The sequence below is a fragment of the Neopelma chrysocephalum genome, unplaced genomic scaffold (genome assembly GCF_003984885.1).
Source record: "Neopelma chrysocephalum unplaced genomic scaffold, ASM398488v2 Primary Assembly neopelma1_253, whole genome shotgun sequence".
NCBI lineage: Eukaryota > Metazoa > Chordata > Aves > Passeriformes > Pipridae > Neopelma > Neopelma chrysocephalum.
In genome coordinates this window covers 2250346-2272891 of record NW_020897915.1, presented here as the reverse complement: position 1 = coordinate 2272891, position 22546 = coordinate 2250346, and the positions used below count along the sequence as shown (strand labels likewise).

The window sequence follows — 22546 nt, the reverse complement described above, 5'->3', positions numbered from 1 at the left end:
TCCCACGACCCTTCGTTCATCGAACAAAATGATTTTTATTGAATGAATAGGATTTACAAGAAATGTACTTTTTTTTGTCTGCAGTGTTTATTGCACTGAAAAGAATCCATAAATAACATTTCAGGACAATTCATGAACCAGATGGAAATACTGGAGAGGGTAAGTGGACAATTAAAAATTTTCCCCAAGTGAGGAGCTTTAATACAAAGACAAAAGCTCGTTAAAAAAGAACAGTAATTGCTGTTACATCCCTGATTTTCCCCGTGGGGTGGCACAGTGACAATGCCATTGCCTTCCCACCAGAGTGGGTCAGATTTTGTGAAATGCAGTTTAGCCAGGATTTAAAAAAACTCTGCTTAGAGATCTTGGTCTTTAGGAAGGTCCCAAGTGTTCCCCCTCTGAGTGAAAACGAGTAGTAAATCTGAAGTAAAAAATAAGGCAACTCAGGCTCGGATCTGATGGGAGAAATCAGCTCCTGGTGCTCCTAAACAGGAACAGGGTTGGTGTTCTGTACATTAAAGCTGTAAACAAAGAGCAGAGCTCTCTCAGGAGAGGGATCCCAAATCCTGAGGGAAGTACACCCTGAACTGGTCATTTGGATTTGGACAAGGTTTGGAAGCCGGAACATTTCACACACAGATGTATCTATTGCCCTTAAAAAATATATAAGTCAGCTTTTAATACTGCAGCTGACTGGGAGGAAAGAGACTGGGATCAGGGCTCTGATCAAACTCCACGCTGGTTTTCAGGATAACAAACTACTCCTTTGCATGGAGAGAAGGGAAAACAAAAAAAAAAAAAAAAAGGATTACCAAACAATCTCCATTTTTATAAACAACACATAATACATGTAGAAAAATACTCAAGAGGATAATAACAAAGGTGCAACGTCAACAAAAATAAGCTGCCTTTTCAACAAAAGCACTTTTTTTTTTTTTCTTTTCAGAGTTTTGAGTGTGAGGGGGGGAAAAAAAAAACACCAACCGAACAACCCTTTTTTTTTGTTTTTTAAAGCTGTTGAGTGTCCTCAGAGAGAGAGTCCGTGGGGAGGGAGGGGTCAATAGTTCTTGCCGTGCTGGGCGTACCACTGCTGGCGCTGCTGGCGGTGCTCCAGCTCGGTGAGCAGCGCCTGCCGGAACGCCTCGTACAGCTTCACGATCCGCTCCAGCTCCTTCATGAACAGCAGCTTCAGCATCCCCTGGTACGTGTCCAGGTCCGCCAGCTGGAACAGCTCCCACTTCAGGATGTGGTCATACCTGGAGGGGGAGAGGAAAAAGGGTTTGGGGGTTTTTTGGGGGCTGACGGCAAAACCGGAGTTGGGTCGCAAAGCGAGTTGGAAGAATCCCGGCACCATCCCTCAAATCACACCAAGACTCCAGAAATACTGGAGATCCCTTGAAGTGATCAGAATAAAACAACTGAGAAAAATGTAGAGGGTGAGAGAGCTGGGGGTGTTCACCTGGAGAAGGGAAGGCTCCAGGGAGAGTTGAGAGCCCCTTCCAGTGCCTAAAGGGGCTCCAGGAGAGCTGGAGAGGGACTGGGGACAAGGGATGGAGGGACAGGACACAGGGAATGGCTTCCCACTGCCAGAGGGCAGGGATAGATGGGATATTGGGAAGGAATTCCTAGCTGGGAGGGTGGTGAGGCCCTGACACAGGTTGCCCAGAGAAGCTGTGGCTGCCCCTGGATCCCTGGAAGTGTCCAAGGCCAGGTTGGATGGGGCTTGGAGCAACCTGGGCTAGTGGAAGGTGTCCCTGCTCATGGCAGGGGGTGGAACTGGATGATCTTTAATGTCCCTTTCAACCCAAACCATTCTGTTATTCCATGATTCCATGATTTAAAATTCTTAAAAGTGAAAGAAAAGTAGCATTTTTTTAAAAAGGAGCAAGACACACAGGAGGAAGTTACACCCTGAAGATGTTTCACATATTTTCTAAGCTCTCACAAAGATAAACTGAAAGTAAATCCCACCCTCCACCCTCTGAGCTGCAAGAAGTGTTGTGATGGTTTCAAGTAAGGCCTGAAACAAAGCAAATGCGAGAAACGTTCGGTACAACTTCCTCGTGTGCCATGAGCAACAAAATCAGACGCAAGCACAAGTTCTACTTTATACAGAAATTCTTTAGTTTCTAAGTGTGAACTGCAGAAGGAAAAAAAAAGAAAGGCAAAAATCTCACTTGACAGGAGCCCTGGCGTAGACCTGGAGCCAGTCTGGGATCTCAGCAGTGTGGTAGGGGTTGGCAGGGACCAGCAGGGGTTGGCTCCGCTCCGCCGGCTGCGGCTGGTAGGACACGGGGGGCGGTTGGTCGTAACGGGGAACGCTGGGAGAACAGGGGAACACAGGGAAAGCCGTGAGCTCCCAGGGGCACCTGACACACTGACAGCATCAACTGCTTGATTTATACACAGATTAACGTGTGCAAAGGCTGGTGGTGCAACCGCAGGAGGGGTGTGTTGCCTCAGCAGGTCTGCACTGAGCAGCTCGCGGTTGCTGTGTCGGTGTTTCGCTGCAATCACGGGGCGAAATTCCCCTCACACCCACTCACCAGAGCACGAAAAAAGCTTTAGATCTGGTTTTAAAATGTTAAAGAAGTATTGATTCAGCCAAAAATAATCCACCATTTAATATGTCAGCATGACATACGAATACAAATGTATTCAGGCAGCAGCTGATGAGTTATTCCATATAAAGACATCCTCCCATATTTCTCAGACATTCATATACAATATATATCATATATTTATCTTTTGTGCCACATCTTAGAAAACTTTCCCTTCCTGGGTACCAGCAAAATAGACTGAGTGGCAGGAATTCACTGTTAGATTTGGTTTATATTAGCTTTATTTTACCTGGAAAAATACAAGTAGCTAAAATACCAATTTTCATTCTAGACAAGACTTAATTCATGTTTCAGATCCTCAGCCGTCTCTGGGAGCATCAGATCGAGTTTCTTTCCAGCCCAAACAATTCAATTCTGCTCCCAGCAGCTTTGCTGTTTTACTGACAGCTGAAGAGCTGCTTTGTTGGAGTGACTGAGGAGCAATATCCTGTTTCTAAACTTGTGACAGAAACACGAGACAAAACCCCGACAATTACACCTCCTCCTCAAGATCTCGCTTCTAAAAATAAAGTTTTGGCACGTCGAGACAAACCCAGTTCCACTTTAACTGGATTAAGGGAAATACAAGCACAGAGGAGGTTGTCTGCCTCACCTGGGAGCACAGGGATGTTTGTACTGAGCTCTTTTGTTGATGTGATCCACGTAGTAGACCCCGAATTCCGCAGACTCCACGCGCTCCCAGCCTGGCGGGAGCCCCTCCCGCTCCAAAGGGTGGCTCCAGTGAGTGGTGTTGGTGTTGTGATCTATGTAGTATTTCCTTCCTCTGATAGTCCAGTCCACTGACCAGCCAGGAGGAAGAGGTAAATCTTCAGAACTATGATTTGTTAAGTTTCCTAGAGATGTAGCAGCAACTCTCCCGATGCCTGAAAAAAAAAACGGGAGGATCAGGGTTTAGTTCAAGCTTCCCAGAAATGATAATTTCTGTCAACACACTGTTACAGCTGCACCATTGATCTACAAAAACCCCTCTTTCTCTAGTTACAGCCAGAAATTACAACTATCCAGGAAAATCACCGAACCCCAACAATGTTTTTTAGGTGAACCAGTGAAGAACAGCAACAGGATCAGGGAAAATGAGAGAGGAGGGACGTGAAGGGCTGACAGGAATCAGTAGGTGATTAAATTCCCACCTCTTCCCTGGAAACACAACACACTTGGGGTTTATCTACCACTGAATTTAAGAGACTGCTCACTGGCACTTCAGAATTTTAAAAATTAACATGCTGGATGGTGAGAGATGTACTAAAGGAACACAGTTCCTGTCCTGTCCTTTCCTAGGGATGATTAGGAAGCTGGTTGAAATTAAAGACATAATGGCAATTAAAGAAAACAAACAAAAAACCCCACCCCCAAAAAAACCCCAACCACAAAACCACAGTGACATAACCAGGAATTTTGCAGGTCTCTTTCCATTCCTGGGAATCTACAACCTCCTGGATGTGTCAGCCCAAAATTCAACTCCACTTTTTAACTCCTTTCAGCAGTTCCCCTCGGTTCCTCCAGTTCTGCTGTTAAACAGCCTCTGGCTCCAAAGAAATTCCCAATTATCTTCTCATCCCACGGCCAAATGCATCTAATCAATCCCAGTATCATCAGTTGGTGTGTCACCATTTCCCACAGCCAGCAGAAGGGATTTGGGAGCCACCTTTCCCACTTTTTTTTAGAAGTCAGAGAGTGCCTCCATCACACATCCCACATTTACTGATGGGAATACACCCCTTTCCTCCTGTTTTCCAGGAACAGCATTTTGTGTGATTGTTTTTTGAGGGAAGGGAAAGGCAGAGTCTCTCTCACCTAAAAAGACAGACTGAAAACTGGGTGGGTTATTTCCCAATAAAACATGGCATTCATCAACAATGAAGGCTCCAAAGCAACTGGAGAAATATGAAATAAATTTAAAGACCTCTCACACTGTTCCTCAAAAGTTTGAGCTCATCCACAAATCTTTTTCCAGCTTTTTCATGGTCTGAACTGTCTGGCCTTAAAGGATTCCCTCTTGTTTCAGTACTTACCTATTTGTCAGCCTATAAAGGGAAGCTGTGACCACCTTTTATTGGGATTAAGCAACCTAGACCTCTAATTCCAGAGAAAAGAAACATCCTGGAAGCTTCCTGATCTCTGGAAGTGCTGGGGCAGGGAAGATATTCCAGCCCCTCACAGTGATGTCAATTGTTTGGTTTTAATTCCACCGACAAAATACAAACATTTCAGCTTCTTGAAAATACTTTGGATAAAAAAAAAAATCCTGGATTTTCTCCAATTAACTGGTTGTAATTTCCTGTACTCTCGTGACTACTTATATTTACATGTTTATATTATTATGGAATAGTCACTCTTTAATAGTGACCATGAAATCAACCCTGCCAGGAGATCTGAACACACAAATTGGGGAAAAAAAAACCACCCCTATTTTCTGTTTGCTGTTCAAACCAGCACATGCCCCTGTTTTTTACAGTTCCTCCACCTCAAATTCAGCAAATACACAAATATTTATATTTATTCCTCAGGGTTTAAAGCTGATGCTTCCCAACACTTGGGAGATTGCATTAAAAGCTGCCCCATCCACCCTCAGCACCAGAAGTTCTCTTGGATTCTCCCAATAGCAGCTTTTTTGTTTGTTTGTTTGTTTAATTTCCGAGAATCAGAGAACAAAAATAACACCAGACCTCAAATACATATTTGTCACTTTGATTTCATCTATGAAGAAGCAGAGCCACACCATTAAAGTAAAACTTATGTATCAACAGTGTTCCATGAACATGGAATCAAAGGCCAGATTTATAAACTGATGGTTGCAAATACTTCAGGGTGTAATTATTATTTTCCCCCTTAAAACCACAGATCATGTTGGGATATTCTCTGTGTTGGAAGATTTATCATGTTGATATTCATAGTGTCTTAAAGCCACCAACCCACTGTGGCATTAAAATCAACAATTGGTACAATTTAGACTTTTTTTTTCTCCTATAAATGGAGCTTAATTAGAGAGATCAAAAGAAATTATATATTGGTTTTCCTGATAAACCTCAGCAGATGCTCCTTTGAGGGAGAGTGGATACACAGGTAAGAGAAAAAGCTCCTGCTGTGATTCTGAACGAGAAGAGAAGAGGAAAATTGACTTTTTTTTAGATATATACACCTGTAAGTACCAATAATAAGACTGAACAACACCAAGAGTAAATTCCTATGTGATCTTTCCCAAAATATAAACCAAAGAAGAAAGTTCCAAGCTCCAGCCTAAACCCATGGACTGCTGACATGATATAATATAATATATAATTGGGTATATGTGGTATATAATGGGGTGTATATGGTATATAATGTGGTTGCTGTTGCTTTCAAGGAACATCAATATTGAAATTAATTTGAGGCTTTGCTTTTTCCTCCCATTTCTAAAACACAGAATCTTCAATTTTAAGGTCTTGAATTACCACCTTTAACTTTGAGCACCACGTTCCAGTGCACTGTAAAGAGTTCCTTCTCTTAAAAATGTATCTTAAGGTAATAAAAGTCACAAATGTGAAAAATCTGGAGTGTTTTCTTCAACCAAGGAGGTTGTGTTGGGTTTGTTCCTCCGGGGTGGAACAAAGGAAACTGGAATTGATGTGTCAGTGCTTTCCCAGCCCCGTGAAGGGCGTTCATTCCCTGCCTGGAAAGAAGTCCAAGTCCTTTGGAGGAAAGATTTCCAGGTCAGCAAAGGGCAGTTCTTCAGTCTGGTGGGCAGGAAGGACAGGAGGAAAATCCCAGCACCAGTAAAATGGGAAAAGAGGAAAAAAACCTCTGAGGAGAAAGTCTCCCTTTCGTAGGAACTGTGCTGATGTTGGCAGGGAAGTTCCAGAGCCCAGGAACTCCCCACAGCTGCCTCCAACCACATTTCAAAGTGCTGAAGGGCAAATCTCACAGTCCAGTGTTTGTCTTTAACCAGCCCAATTGTCCTGAGAGCCTTTTTCCAGGATGCCAAAATCCTCTCCCTTCCCCTCATCAAACCTGGGATGAAGAACGGGAAGAGAAGACGAAGCAACCGTTTGATTTTCAGGGAATAAGCAACAACAAAATGGCAAAAAGCAGCTCCTGTCACTTCTGTCCAGACAGGTCTGCAGGTCCCAGGCCTTCCTAACCCATCCCAAAGCATCCAAAGGAACTTCCTGAGCACAGGCACCTCTTTTGTCAGAGGGAATGGGGCGTTCCAAGCAAGCACAACTTCAACAAATAGGAAACGACAGGAAGGACTGTGAAAGCTGCAAGAATTATGCTGCAAAATTACTGCAAAATCAGCACAGAGGAAGAAAAGGGCAGGAACTGCCACTTGTTTGAAAATGAGAGATGTGTAAACACCTAAAAAGCGTGGCTGTTTTAGTTCTAAATAGGTTTCACGTAATAATCTGTGTTTATTTTGCTCTTTTATGAGACACGAACACCAGTTTGCAATTTTTTTACGAGGTTTACAAGATGAACCTACTTTCAACTCCGTTCATTGCTTCTCTCCTCTGCCATCCCAGTGAACTATTTCCAATCCAAAGTCCCTCCACACTGTGATTTCAATCTCAGCAATTTTTCATAGACACAGAAGAATGTTCTTACCGCTCACACAGGGACAAATAACTCTGAGGTCTTGGTTACAAGTTACTTCCAAGCTACACTGTAGGTATAACTTCAACCACAGACCTCCCCAAAACTTTAACCTAGAAGAGAGGAAAGACATGGCCAGGAAAGACAGGTAAAGGCTCTTAGAAATAAGTTTGAAAAGGACACTAAAAAAAAAAAAAAATAAAGAAATAAAAAAGTTCGAGAAATGCCACAGAGGTAGGTAAACGTATAAAACCAGGAGGTATCTCAACTGAAAACTTTGTTCAGAGGAATCAGCAACACTGGATTGGTAATTAAAAGCAAATTTAATGAAAATAAGAAAAGGAGAACGTGGGAGAATTGAATAATGACAGAGAAAACATGACTTCAAGGGGAAATGCTTGTGAAAGAACATGTAATGCTGTCAACAAACTGCTGAAAAACCACTTGCTTTGCTGAACACCCTGAAGATCTCACTAAGAGCATCTTTGTAACTTCTCTCTAAATTACAAAGAGGAGAATCTTTATTTTGAGTGAAAGTTGAAATCCTCACTTCCCAAAAATCACCTGTATTGGAACCACCACTAAATTAAATATTCACCACCAGCAGCAATGCCTTGTGTTCATCAGGCAACATTTCCTTGGGAATCCACCCAAAATGCACCAGAACTGACCTTCAGAGGGAGGGTGGGAGAGGAGGGAAAGGGGAGAAAGCAGCACTTACAGACTCCACCCAATAAAGAGATTTTTAACTGGAAACTGTAGGTATGAGGCAATTTTGCCAACGATTATCTCCATGAATAATATCAATCAGGTCAAACATGTAGAAGCAACAAGGTAGATGCAGAAGAAAAAAGGAATTTAGACAAAGACAATGAAAGCAAAAGGCCTGCCTCAGGATTCTGGAAAAAAGGAACAAGAAATTAAAGAAAAATTACTGTAGCAGCTCAAGGAAAACACTCAAGTTTGAATGAGCGTTCAAAAAACAAAAAAAAAGAAGCTTCACGGTGAGATGAAAGTAAGAAAATCTAAGGTTTTCTTATGTTGGGCCACATAATTCTTTGACTGAGAAAAAGTAAAACAGCCATTATTGAAAAGATGTAAAAAATGAAGGACATAAGTGACATTCTTACTGTGGTGAAACTGAGAGAGGAATTTCAGAGTTCATGTTCCACGCTGAGATAAATTTAAAAAAAATTAAAACCAGAGGAAAGGGAAACACTTTGGCAGACAAAAGGCTCACCCTTGTCTCTCCCTACAAATGCACGAGATTAAATCCTCCCCCATCACAAAATCTGCGTAGAATTTGCTCAAACTATTAAATGTTAAATATGAGACTGAATGGCAGAGACCAAACAAACAGGAGCAGCTCCTTCATGACTTCCAGGGCTAAGGGGACACAGGTAAACAAACAGCAGGGGAAAAAAAGTTTATTTAGAAAGAAGAAATTGCTACAATTGAGAAAAAATATGGCTGTGAAGCCCTACTTTTAGCTTCTTTTTGAAGATTTGATAGATTAACCTCCACTTTCGGGCCAGAGCTTTTAATTTTTGAAGTCTCCTCAGCAGACACAGCAACTGTAGTTAATTTGAACTTAAATTGATGGATTGGTTTGTGAAATCCTCCCCTCCTGCCTCTCTTCCCAAAATGATCCCAGCACAACTCTCCCAGATGCTCGTTACCTGCAGGAGGTGGGTGTTTGATGACTGTTGGATGAGCAACAACCAGCAGAGATGGAGGTAAATCAGATGCATTTAAGCAAAAAAAAGGAGGATTAAAGCAGCAAGACTCAAAGCTCAGCATTTCAGAATTTCCTGCCTGACAGCTCCCACATCCCCCTTCTATCACTTCTCATGGAAATGTTTCTGTGGCAAAGGAAACACAAAGCCCTGACAGGTTCTAATTCCACACAGGAGCTCAGCAGCATTAAATGCTGGATGTTCTTCCTGGCAGGTTTATTTTTCTAGACAGGAGATTTATTTTATTAGAGACTAATTGCTATTTTGTTTGCAGATTACAAGTGACAATGTATTTAATGTTGAAGGTACATTATTTACAGGTTTGAAATGTTTCTTTCAAACTCCTCCTTGGACAGAGTTTTTGCAGCATCAAATACAGAATCAAATATTTCAGAAAAGTAGTATTTAATGGCTTCTTCTTATGCTGTTCTTTAGAAAACAAAGACAAGTACCAGTGAAAAACTGAGGGGGAAAACAGGTATATTTACAAACAATATTAAAAGCTGAAAGGAAGGAGTCAAGGACCAGGACTAGATGCCAATTTGCTAATTAACAAAGCAATCATTCCTCCCTTTGACTATTCATAAGCAATTATTTTAATTATTGAGGTCAAATTAAAACAATGACATTAAATAATAAGACAATGAGAGTTAAAATATAATGATAATAACAACAACAACGATGCTGCAATGTTATAATCTAGAGCTGTTGGTTATTCTCTCTATCATGAAACTAGATGTCCCCTAAGAAATAATAAAAACAAAATACCTTCTTAGCCAGGAACTGATGCAACTTTGTGTAGAGAGGTTGCATATATACTTGGCATTAAGAAAACCAAAATTTGCTTAAACTTATCCCATTTATTTAATAAATAAAGAGCGTGTAAAGAGTATCTTCCCTTTCTGGATATATGTGTGATCAAATTCTCAACTCTAATCACACAGAAACATGATGGAAAAGCAGCTCTGTCCTACACAGCCCAGTTCCTAAAAACATCATCCAGATGCACCTAAACTCTCAGCAAAACCCTAAAAAACCCCTTACCTGAGGTGTGCCTCCCATGATTCTGGGACATCCTCTGGAAAAGCTCACTGTTGTGCTCGTAATACCTGTTGTAGTCCTCGTGGGCTCGGTCGCTCACCTGCCGCCTCCTCTGGGCCTCGTAAAAGTGATCATAATAATAACACCGGGCTCCGGGGTCTCCGTTTTCCAGCCCGGGACTGGCTTCTGTCAAGAAGGACTGGGAGGAAGAGCCGTATTCCCTCGGGACATCGGCCAGACTCCTGGCCAGATAGGAGGGTGCAGACAGTCTGTTGCTCTCCCGCCTCATTATTTCGTGGGGCGGCCTCTGCACTGGGGTTCGGAGGAAACTCTGGTTCCTGGAAACAATTCCATCTCCTCCGGGGGCGTAGGCAGAGGGCGTGGAGTCAAGAGGGCAGATGTCAGTTCGTCTTGGAATGGTCGGACCGTGACGGATAAAGGAAGGCATCAGGTCTGGTGAAGAGCAGGGGAGAGAAGTCAGAACTCTGCCTGCACTTCCACGTAAAGCCTCCGACCACCAGCCTAAAACTGAGGGAATTCCTGTGTAAAACCCATTTAATGCACGTGCAAACAGACTGGGAATGCTGCAGGGTGTCCTGGTGCAACAGGAACCAGCACACCTTCCACCAGCAACAAACTGGTGCCTACCCAGAGAGGTGGTGGATTCACCATCCCTGGAGGTTTTTAAAAAGAGACTGGACGTGGCCCTTAGTGCCATGATATAGTAATTGGAGTTGGATCAGGGGTTGGACTTGATGATCTTGGAGGTCTCTTACAACCCAACCTATTCTATGATTCTATGACGGTGCAGTTTTGCCAGTTCAAACCAACCCCAAACCCATCAAAAAACACACAAACAAACAAAAAACCCCAAACCACCCACTCTGTGCTGTGGCTCCATCCAGTCAGGGTTTGCAGAAGGGTCAAGAAAATCCCAATATCCTGGCTACTACTTCATTGGGAACACTGTGCTTATGAACTGGGAATAACAAGATGTTAACGCCCACAGGCTCACAGGAATCCAGGGTGGAAACAGGAACAGAATCCACACCATGTCCACTCATCCCAAAATCACCAGGCTCAGCCAGAAAAATGCTGTCACTCTGCACATGCTAAATCCTCAAATTATCATGGAGATATTTCACTTTCTCTCCTTTACAACTTCACTGCCTCCCTCCAGTAGGCAAAACATTCCTCCTCTCCCTGCTTTTACTTTCAATGTGATATAAATTAGTTCCCTCCAGCTAAGTCAACACAAATGACAGCTTTCCTTTAGAATGAGGTTATGCCTATTATTAATTACTTTTTATTAATAAGCTCTTACAGGTAAAATGTAAGTCTTAGGGTAAAAATCTGGTGCACCCCAGAAGGTGTCAGCAGTAAATTTATCGTGATCACTCCACAGCATGTAAGAGCATAAATGTGTAAATTAATGAACACCTCAAACACACTCACAGCTTAATAGAACAAAAATTAGTTGGGTTTTTGTGTTTAAGGACTAAGCCAACGCAACCAAACTACTAAATTATTCTGCCTATTAACTGAGGAACCAGTTGTTCGTGCAGCAAACACTTCCAGAAAAGCTGAGTGCCTGCTCCTGCCAGCAAATCAGTTTTTGCTAGCTGGGAACTCCAACCTAATCCCGCAATTACAGAGTAAATAAACACATTTCAGTCTCGGGTTGCCATCAAAGAACAACAACAAAAAAGAAAACTTAGTGTCTTTTCAGTGGGTATTTGCCAGTGTTCTGTCCAGTCCCAGGAAAACGGGGCTGTGGCATCAGAGCCAGGTGAGCCACGGGAAGCTCCTGCATTCCAGGTGACCTCACCGGGCTGAGTCATGGATAGGACCTGGAGCGTTTTGCTTCCGCAGGGATTTTATGCAACTGCCTGGCAGGACAGTTATCTCATTCCCAAAGCACATCGGGAAAACAACCACTCCGTTCTGGAAAGAGAGAGGTCACAGAATCACGGAATCGCAGACTGGTTTGGGTTGGAAGGGACATTAAAGACCATCCATCGTGTTCCACCCCCTGCCACGGGCAGGGAACACCTTCCACCAGCCCAGGTTGCTCCAAGACCATCCAACCTGGCCTTGTGACCTCTTAATTTACGCAAAAACAAAGCGTGGAGACTCCGAGAACCCCGACCTGCCGAAACTTGAGGAGCTGAGAACTGAGGGAATCACAAACCCCACCGAGCTGGGGCACGATGAGCACCCGACGCGTGTGTAGCGCTCTCTTTGAAAGCGGGGCTCCCTTTATCTTCCCTCCGTCACCTCCCAGGGCTCACAAAGGAATTAAACGCACATATACGGAGAGAAAGAGAGAAATACCCCCCCACACACATACACACACCGGTATGACCCCCCATCCTCCAGGGGGGCCCCCCGAGGCCGCGCCGCTCCAGGCCCCGCTCCGGCCGCACACAAAGGCCTCGGGCTCGTCCCCCCGGACCCTGGGCTGGTGTCCCCCCCCTCCGACACTCACTCCTCAGCAGCGGGCTCGTCTCCTTCTTCACGTACTTCCCCTGCACCTCGCCCGGCTTGGAGAGCTCCGTCCGCGTCTTCTTCCGCGACAGCATCCCACCTCCCGGCGCGCCGCCACCGCCCGCATGCCCGGCGCCGCTCCCCGCTCCGCAGGGCGGGAGGGGGGGGGGGGGTCCGGCCGCCCCCGGGGATCGGGACGGGGCCGCGATGGGGATCGGGGATGGGGATGGGGAGCGGGGCCGGGCCGGGGGGTCGCTGAGGGGACGCGGCGGGCGCGCGGGGGGTTGTGGGAAGGCGGCGGCCACCGCCCTCCGGGCCGGCCCCGGGCAGCGCAGGGGAGGGGGCGCCGCCACAGCGCCCCCGCGCGGCCGGGAGGGCGCGGCCCCTCACGGGGACGGGGAGTCCCGGGACGCCAGGGGATCCCGGAGTCCCCGAATCCCGGAGAGTCCCCGAATCCCGGAGAGTCCCGTAATCTCAAAGTCACGGAGTGACAGAGTCACCGAGCCACAGAACCACCGAGCTTGAAAAAGAGATCGTCCAGTCCAAACCTGTGCCCGATGCCCACCTTGTTCTCCCAGCCCGGAGCACTGAGTGCCACGGCCAGGCCTTCCTGGGGCACCTCCAGGGCTGGGGACTCCAAACCTCCCTGGGCAGCCCCTTCCAATGTCCAATCACTCTTTCTGTAAAGAAATTCCTCCTGATGTCCAGCCTGAACCTCCTTTGGTGTAACTTGAGGCTATTTCCTCTCCTCCTGTCCCTTGTTCCCTGGGAGCAGAGCCCGACCCCCCCCGGCTCCCCCCTCCTGTCAGGGGGTTGCAGAGCCAGAGGGTCCCCCCTGAGCCTCCTTTTCTTCAGGCTGAGCCCCCCCAGCTCCCTCAGCTGCTCCTGCTGCTCCAGATCCTTCCCCAGCTCTGTTTCCTTCCCTGGACACGCTGCAGCCCCTCAATGTCCTTCTTTAATTGAGGGACACAAAACTGGACACAGCACTCGAGGTGTGGCCTCACCAGTGCCCAGCACAGGGGGACAATCACTTCCCTGGTCCTGCTGGCCTCACTATTCCTGGTACAGACCAGGTGCCATTGGCCTTCTTGGTCACCTGGGCACACACCGGCTTATCTTGTCCTTCTCTAGGACAAGAGGCACAGGGCAGAAAGTGATGCCCAGGAAGTTCCACCTGGACACGAGGAAGAACTTTCCTGTGCAGTGACTGAGCACTGAACAGATTGCCCAGAGAGGGTGCGGAATCTCCTCGCTGGGGATATTCCAGAGCCATCTGGACACAATCCTGTGCCGTGTGCTCTGGGATGACCCTGATTGAGCAGGGAGGTGGGACCAGATGATCCGCTGTGGTGCCTCCCAACCTGACCCATCCTGGCATTCTGTGAACCTCCCCTGTCTCAGTTTAATGCCATTTGCTCTTGTCCTCACACTGATCATCAAAAGAGGAAGATTTAGAAGGTTAAAAGGTGCCCGGTTCTGGGCTTCTCAGGACAAGAGATATGGAGCTCCTAGAGTAAGTCCAGTGAAGGAGGACTGTGGAGATGATGAGGGGACTGGAGCACCTCATGTGTGAGGACAGGCTGAGGGAGCTGGGGCAGTTCAGACTCGAGGAGACTGAGGGGGATCTTACCAATGTATGTAAGTGTTTGAAGGGAGGGTGCCAATAAAATGGCATGGAGCTGTGTCAGGAGAGGTTTAGGTTGGATCTCAGGAAAAGGTTCTTCCCCCAGAGGGTGGTTGGGCACTGAACAGGCTCCCCAGGGCAGTGGTCATGGTCCCAAGGCTGCCAGAGCTCCAGGAGGGTTTAGACAACATTCTCAGGGACAAGGTGGGATTGTTGGGGTGTTCTGGGCAGGGCCAGGGGTTGGACTGGATGATCTTAATGGGTCCCTTCCAACTCAAGATATTCTGTGGTTCTAAGAGGATGGACCAGGCTCTGCTCGGTGGCGCTCAGCAATAAGACGAGAGGCAACAGGCAGAAAGTGGAAAACAAGAAGTTCCACTCAAACATGAGGAAGAACTTCTTTCCCGTGTGGTGACCAAGCACTGGCCAGGCTGCCCAGAGAGGGTGTGGAGTCTCCTTCCCTGGAGATATTCAAAACCTGTCTGGACACAATCCCGAGTGACGTGCTCTGGGGGACCCTGCTTGGGTAGGGGGGGTAAGACTAGATGACCTTCAGTGGTCCATTCCAACCTGAACCATTCCATGATTCTGTGAAAGGCTCACAACAAGCACTCAATATTTTCCATATAAAAGTGAAAAACAGGAATGCAATTTCAATTGAGGGCAGGGTGCCCTTGACAGTAAGTCGAGGTGCATTCACTACCTGTCAAGATTTTTACACTTTAATCGATTTCATACTTTCACAATGGAAGAAAATACTTTTCATAGCTGCCAAACTGTCCTTTTTACTATTAAAGCTTTGTCTGATAAATTTGCAGATACTACTTGAAATGCCTGCAAATTCCATGGGAAGAGAAGTGGTAGATGCCCCATCCCTGGAAGTGCTCAAGGCCAGGTTGGACAGGGCTTGGAGCAACCTGGGATAGTGGGAGGTGTCCCTGCCCATGGCAGGGGTTTGGAACTTGATGGTCTTTAGAGGTCCCTTCCAACCCAAATTATTCCATGATTCTATGATTTTCACGCTGGATAAAAGACACAAGCACGGATCATACGTTAATGTATTTTTTTTCATCCATTATAAATAATGTGTAAGTTGGTTCATCTCTCAGTTTTACACGATGTTCTAAGGACAATATATTACATCAGAACAAAACAAACTCGATAGAAAAAAATATATATACATTTGTTTTCATTTGTACAGAAGTCATTCATCATGAAATGACACCAAATGGGAGACTGGACAGGTAAATGATGGAAATCCTGAGAGGCAGGGATGGTATTTGCTGAAAGTAAACAAAAGGGTTTTACTTGATAGATCCAGACTGTCCCCTGCTCTACCTAACTCATAATCTGGCTAAAATCAAATATGTTACAACCCTTCTTTTTTTTTTCCAACCAGAATTCAAATAATTCAATTTTCCTTGTATTTAAGTACTACTTGGAGAATACGCCACAATGTAGACTTTTAAATCATTCTAAACTGACAAGCAGCACTTCAACTGTGTGAATTTAGTACACATATATTTAACTTGGGGACTGTGCCCTTCCAAAACCCCCAACCTGAAATGTCCATGTGCCTTTATTTTTCACAGTGATTCATAAAGCAACAGTTGAAAACACTTAAACCACCTTCTGGTAATAAAGTAGTTCATATGTGACATGGCAAGACCTGTTGTATGAACGAGGCCTAAAAATTCAGTGACTTTTGACTGCTACAACATTAAATACTTTGGTTTTTGCCTATACTGCATAGGAGACACATTCATGCACAAAACACCATTAATGCTTTAATCATTTACACGTTTATATGGTTATTTTCAGTAGCCTGGACTTTGTAAAAAGAGCTGCTTCTCTTCTGAGCTGACACAGTGAGAACGAAGAAGCAACACGACACCCGTAAGCAGCACTGCCTTTCTCTGGGATCCCTCCTTTTGGGAAGGGATTGTCCTGAATTATCCTGGAGCAACGAACCCAGCACAGCAGAGAAAGGCTCTAAAATAATGTGGAATGGCAAAAGGCACTTCTGAGAATTAATTCACACAAATACACCAGTGGAAGTGGAGTTTTGCCTCAAAAATATTCACCAGTAGGAAGTTTTCCTCCTCCTCTCTCCTCTGCTTAGGTTGGTTTTTTTTTTTTTGAATCTAAATGAAATAAAAGCAGAGCAAGGTAGGATAGGGGAGAAAGGGAGAAGCCAAAAGGCCCTTTTCTCTGTTTCTCCCTTCTATTCCAACACATGGGCTCCCTTTTTGGTGCTGTGCTCTTGCAATGTCTGTATTTTTGGCTTGGAAAAGCCTGGTAACTACCAGGAGATTAAAAGAATTAGTTAAGCAGTGGAGCCTTTAAAATTGAGTCATGTGAAATGAATTGCACAACAACTTAAGTGAAATATTCTCTCTTTTCAAATGTTGGTCACAGACAGAAGTAAAGCAAGGTCAAGGTATGAAGTAGTGTTAAAATAATTAGTACTAAGTTAGTGCTAGCTAATAATATTTTCCCAAATAACAGTTCTGGACCTCATTTCTTTTGTTTCCTGGAAGTATTTTGGAGCTTTGCTAATTCCCATAGCATGGGCCTGGTTTTAGGGGTGTGCTCAGTTCCCACTTTGCAAACACACAGAGATTTGTTGTAACTGAGACCACTTGGTGATTAATATTAAAAGAAACAAGATCTCGCTACTTCAGCTTTTTAAAACCTCAGATTTACATCAATTTGCCACGATTCCAATTTGGGAAGATATTTTTGCAGCCTCCGAAAAACCAGTAAATCCTTGGTTTTTGAGATGGCTCGGAGAAATCCCCACTCCAGGCATTTAAAAGCACAGCAGTAAAATGATTTATAAGGACTGTGTGATGCTGCAACGTGATGTTCTCCCATGATTATATTTCTATTTCCAGTATGTTGCCTGCAAAGGAGGAGGAGAAGGTCCATGAACCCTCCAAAATTAGGAAGTAACCCCATAGACACAGAGAGCATCCTCTACAGCCACATGCTAACCAGTACCAAGGAAAACTCCTTTTCCAGAGGTTCCTCCACGGCTTGTAGGCAGTGTTATCCCAGTTTCTGGGGGACTCCTGGCTCATGACAGAATTATCACCTTGCTAGTGGTCTCTGAGACAAAACACCTCTCCCTCTGTGTTCTCAATCATCTATTTAAAGAGGTCCAGTTTCAAGTATTGCCAGCGTGGCCCCTGTCACCAGTTTGATTTACAGTGTTTAGTGGTGTCTTACTGGTCTGGCTTGAAGGTGTTCCCGAAAAATTTGCATTTTCCCAGCCTCCCCCACTGATCCAACAGGAGGGATCCCCTCTCATTCCAAACCTTGATGCTCCTCTGTTGGTTAAGGAGGACTAAGGTAATGCTCACCCAAATACAATTTGGTTTATCCTGCTTTTCCTAACACGTATTTATCTTCCTCTACTGACATTTATATCCACATTTACAACGCTGAAGGAAGTGAATTTAGGCTGTTATTCCCTGAGTTCTTTGTATTCACATTGAATATGCCTCTTCACACAATTAATTACAATTAATCACAGGCTTGAATTCTGTACTAGGATCTACTACAAATCATCCCTCAGGTCAAAACAAACGCTGCATTCACGGCAAAGCTCCGTGTTTGTGAGGATTCCAACGCCAGGATTCCACTGACAAAATCATCCAAGTGCCCCTTTTCATTCTTCTGCCAGCTGTTTAATAAACATACTGCACTGCTCTGCTGAATTTACAAATGATATATAACAATTTACAGAATTATACAAACAAAACTCCCATCTTCACTTCCGTTGAGTGACTCTTCCTGTGTTTAATATAACTTATTTCTGCATACAAAAAAATTAAGGCCTCTACAATTTATAAGTTGTCTGGCAGCACAGCTTAAAAAAAAATCAAAAATAGAAATAGTCTTTATTTGCCAGCTGGGAAATTTCTTCACATGAAATACCTTTACACTTAGTTGGAGGCAGCAGTCTAGTTATATACTTTAAATAAACCTTTTTTTTCTGAGCTCTGCACAGAAAAAGCTATGAAGAATAACCACGAAGTCTAATGCATAATTGCTTTAGAAAGACCACAATCAGTTTGTAGGACACAGACCATCCCAGGAAAGTCTTGCCTTTGATAACATTTATACTGACATTTATATTTCAGCTGACTGGTCAGTTGAAGCCTGAGCTATCAGCATTTCTGGGTTTGGAGCATGAAGTATTTTAGAAAGCCAAAAATATTTTAAAGCTTTTAAAACTCAGTGATGTAAATTTGCTTTTAGGCCTTGGCTTCCATGTGGATTCTGGGAATGATAATTCATGCTCCAAAGCCTAGAAATACTGACAGGTCAGTCTTCAACTAACTGAGCCAGTACGGGAAATCCAGAATTTAGATTTTACATGAAACTCGAGGCAGCAAAATAAGTTAACCCAGAAAACACACGGGTTTGTTTTTTTACGTGGCGAACGTTACTTTTAGGCAAAACTTAGCAGAAAGACAATTTGGGAACAAACAAAACTCTCATTTGGCAGTGCCTGGTTTGGGAATTTAGCTCTGTGCTCTCCTTGTTAACCAAAATTCACCCATAAAAAAAAAAAGGCAACGCAGTGAGAAGCTGAACCATCAGCTTCATTTCAGTAAAGTGCTCGGGGCCTGGGACACCCGGAGTGGCTTCGCTACGACCTGACCTCGGACGCTGAGCTGAAGGAAGGGGATGCCAAGTTCCTCACTATCCTGTTGAGGTTGGCAATTTTTTCTTCCAGCAGATAGTTCTTCTTCTCCGCGGATTTCTGCCGCTGCTCCGTCGCCTCCAGGGCCTTGAGGAGCTGCGCGTTCTCCACGTAGAGATCCTTGACCATCGCGTCCGCTTTGGTGTTCTTGGAGAGCTGGGGTGGGAACGGGACACAGTTACTCGGCAGGCTAAAAATAAAAAAAAAACAAACCAAAAAACAACACCCCCTAACGTTTAAAATAAAACTTAAATTTTTAAATTAAATTTAGATTGAAATTTAAAATAAAAACGGTAGGCGAACGTGTTGGTTGTAACTCAAACATCAGAGGAGAAACCCACCCGTTCATCTTATCACCGTCTTGGTTAAAAACCTGGAGTCTTCAGACTGAATATTTTGAGTATTTTGAGATTGGAAAAGCTGTTCAAGGAGATGATAAAGGGCTTCAAGTGCTTCATAACATTTGTCCTCCACAGATAAATCCAGGTGGCAAGAGGATCCAGAAGCCGGTGATCCCACAGAGACACTTCCAAAAACCAAAACCCCCCAAATCCCACGTCAAACAAGGAGCAGGAGGCATCAAAGAAATCAGTAATTGTGCAATAATCCTCTCTGAACTCTTCATCAAGTTCTTCTTCCTCCTTTTCCAAGCAAACTTTTCCAGTTAGGGATCCTTGGCTGGAATTTTATGCTTGTTTCCTGAGTTAGGAAATCATTGAGTGGCAGACTCCAAACTCCTAATTTGGAGTTTTAGGAATTTCTGGGCTCAAAAGCATTAAAACAAAAATCACTCTAAACTTCATTCTAAGCAATGACTTGGCAGCTTTTGCCCACTTGGCTGTTTCCAGAAGGAATGGGGACGATTTGAGGAAGACAAGGAATACTCACTTGTTCTTTCAGCTGATTTACTTTATCTTGGAGAAGCCTCTTCACAAGCCTTAGTTTCTGTTCAACATCCATCATTCGCTCTTCCATCATTTTTAGAAGCTGCTCGTGACCCCCCTGGAAAGCAACATTTATGTGACAATCAGTTAAAAATCAGTTCACATTCACCAGACTAATTATTTTTCCCCCAGTTTATATATAAGAAAATACCTGGCACTCCACACTTCTGAGTGTTTTGGAGTCAAAATTAATAAATAAAAAAAATTAATAAACCCTCCATGGAAGAGAAGTGTTATGGCAACACTTAAAGGACATTTGCAGCATCGCATTTGTTTTCCAAGCCAAAGTTACACTTGGAATTCCCAGATCTAAGAAAAACTGATACAAAATTCAGTCTTAACCATCAGAGTCAGATCTGGATAATTTACTTTTCTTCTTCTTCGGTGCTGCCCAAGTTCTGTTGAATGTGGGAAACAAAATGCCAAGCAAAATCTTAATAGTTTTAGGAAATTAATTAAAGTTGTAAGGGCATGTTTGAAAGTGTAACTCTCCCACTCCAAAGACTCCTTGAAATTGAGTAATATGCTAAAAAAGCAGGATGCTCCTATACTAAACTTGATTTTTTATGTCTTTTTCGATTAATTGTTGATAAATAATGTTTCCATATGTTAGCCCTAAATGGGTTTTCCTCTTTTTCTTCAGTGAGGTGACAGTCTAATTAAAAGCATAGTAACTGTGCCATCAGAGTTACACCAAAACTTGAGTGAGGTTTTCCCAAATAAACGAGAAACAGCAGGAACTACAAACAAACTTTCTTGTATTTGGGATCTTTAGACGTGGAGTCTTTATTTTAATGCCAGTTTTTCACTCGAATTCTAGGAATTAATCTGGGAAGATCAACTTTGAGAAAGCACCAACCTCCCCAAAACCAAACACCTTCAAACCCAAAACCATCACAGGGGGAAGATAAATGAAAAACTGAGGGAGGAATGTTTCAGGTGGGTAACTCCTCATCTAAACTGTCATAAAAAGATCCCCTTGGGGAGTTGATTGGAGGCCCCTCAACATTTGATTTGCTGTGACACCCAAAACTCTTTAAATCTGTGTATGGGGTTCTATGATAATTCATTTTTGTGAAAAAAGTTACATTGGAGTCATACAGAAAACAGTTTCACAGCGTGGCTGGAGTGGATATTTTTCTAGATTAAAAAAATAAGCAGGACCTTAAAGGATTTTCTAGCCAAGTTATCATGAGTTATCCCTTTGTAATTTGATTGGAATTCAAAGCCCTGGCTCATTATTCCACTTCTTAATGGTTGCAGGAGCCTTGAGTGAGTAGTTACATGGAAATGAAGAATTATAGTGGTCTCAGTACCTGTGATCCCTATTTTTTGGCTCAAAGTGGATTTGAGAATGTTCTCACTTTATATTATTCCATGTTTAATGGGGAAAAAAAACCAGCTCAACCAGTAGCTTTAAGATCATTAAAAACAGGAGCAAGAAGACCTTGTCAACCACCAAATCGTTCATGGCTCTCAACTAGAAAATCATAGACCTTGAAGAGGTGTTTTGCTGACCTATTAAAGCATTAAAATTCTAATTTAATCAGGCAATTTGAGACAAAATAATGACTACTAAGGAATGTTATCCAAGAAACGAGTGTGTTAATAGTTTTCCCTTTTCTGGCACTGCCCTTTTACCTTAAGGCCACACAGAATATGTCCATGTGCTATGAAAATTCTTTCCTTAAAATTTATAGGTACATCTGCTAAAGAAAAGTTGACTATTTGTACTTAAAAACATCTCCCCCAGAAATCCCGGTATGACAATCCTCAAAGACAAACATTTCATCTAAAATGTGTTAATTCTTGTTCATGAAGTTGAAATTATTGATGCTACGAAGACAAGAGACGTCGTGTTTAAAAAAAATTTTATTTTTCATTTACATCCGAAAAAAAAAAAAGTCATCTTTCCCCTGTTAAAAAGTTTATACATCTTATACAAAAATGCAGTATAAATACCCCAGATTTTCTTCGAATCTCATATAAAATTAGTAGCATTTGAGAAAAATAGGCTCTCTCCTCACTGAACACGCTGCACGTTTTAAATAACATAAATAAAAAGCATTTGTGTGACAAATTAAAAAGAAAAAAAAAGCTGTTGCTTTCACAAAATAGCTTCTAGACAAATAAATAGGAAGGAAAAAATAAAAAATAACACCGCGGAGACTTTTTTTTTTTTTAATATATAGCTTTTTTTTTTTTTTTAAAGAAAAAAAAAAAGCAGAAAATAATTTGATCCTCAAGTTTCTCAGCTTATGCCAGTTCATGTTTTTTTTGTGTGTGTGTGTGTTTATCATGGGAAGGGATCATAAAGCAGCCAAGCTGTCAGAGGTGCCCGATCCTCCGGTAGGAATCTGCATGCACTGCTCGCTGCTCCGGTAGCAAGGCCTAAGAGAAAGAAGGGAAGGGGGATACTTCACCCTGATATCCACATTTTTTTTTTCTGCACAACAAATAAGTAATACTTCAAGCAAAAAAAAAAATAAATAAATCAGGCAAGCAACGCAGGACGAACAAAAAACGCACAAACAAAGAGGGAACATGCAGAATATCAGGTATTTTTATTGCTCTAAATATGAGTTTTAGCACCACACAGACCCAGCTGGGAGGTTCAGGGGGCATTTTCTAGATTTAGGGGCTCTTGAAATGGTTCATCCAGGGTTTTTTAAAAGGTCGGTGGCAGTGATTATTTGCAATTAGCAAAGTTTCTCACAGGAAATTATTTGCCACCATATATATAACATCTAATATATAATCTCTATAAAATATACCCTACATTCTATATACATATATGTAAATAAAATATA

The 22546-nt window shown here is 43.3% G+C and overlaps 2 protein-coding genes across 8 annotated transcripts in view; both read right to left on the bottom strand.

Annotated features, from left to right (window-relative positions):
* Window positions 1–15: 15 nt before the first annotated feature.
* Window positions 16–12663, bottom strand: SAV1 (salvador family WW domain containing protein 1). 2 transcript variants are annotated; one of them, XM_027703997.1, is made up of 6 exons: window positions 12456–12663; window positions 9971–10420; window positions 3214–3484; window positions 2178–2321; window positions 1031–1256; window positions 16–522 (listed from the first exon to the last, which is right to left on the bottom strand). In XM_027703997.1, exons 1-5 carry the CDS (start codon window positions 12547–12549, stop codon window positions 1058–1060), a joined length of 1158 nt encoding a protein of 385 aa, XP_027559798.1. In that variant the 5' UTR covers window positions 12550–12663; the 3' UTR covers window positions 16–522; window positions 1031–1057. The 2 variants fall into 2 exon arrangements, with proteins under 2 accessions (XP_027559798.1, XP_027559797.1); XM_027703996.1 differs by having other exon boundaries at window positions 16–1256; window positions 12456–12661.
* A 2456-nt stretch (window positions 12664–15119) lies between these two features.
* NIN (ninein) overlaps window positions 15120–22546 on the bottom strand; it is a 62011-nt gene continuing 54584 nt past the window's right edge. For 4 of the 6 annotated variants that reach the window (XM_027704048.1, XM_027704047.1, XM_027704049.1 and 1 more), the window contains 2 exons: window positions 19681–19794; window positions 18739–18948 (listed from right to left, as the gene is read on the bottom strand). In XM_027704048.1, the coding sequence (XP_027559849.1) occupies window positions 18739–18948; window positions 19681–19794 (324 nt within the window). Of the gene's footprint in view, window positions 18949–19680; window positions 19795–20742; window positions 22128–22546 lie in introns of those variants that run through there. The other 2 variants (XM_027704046.1, XM_027704050.1) reach the window with 2 other exon arrangements.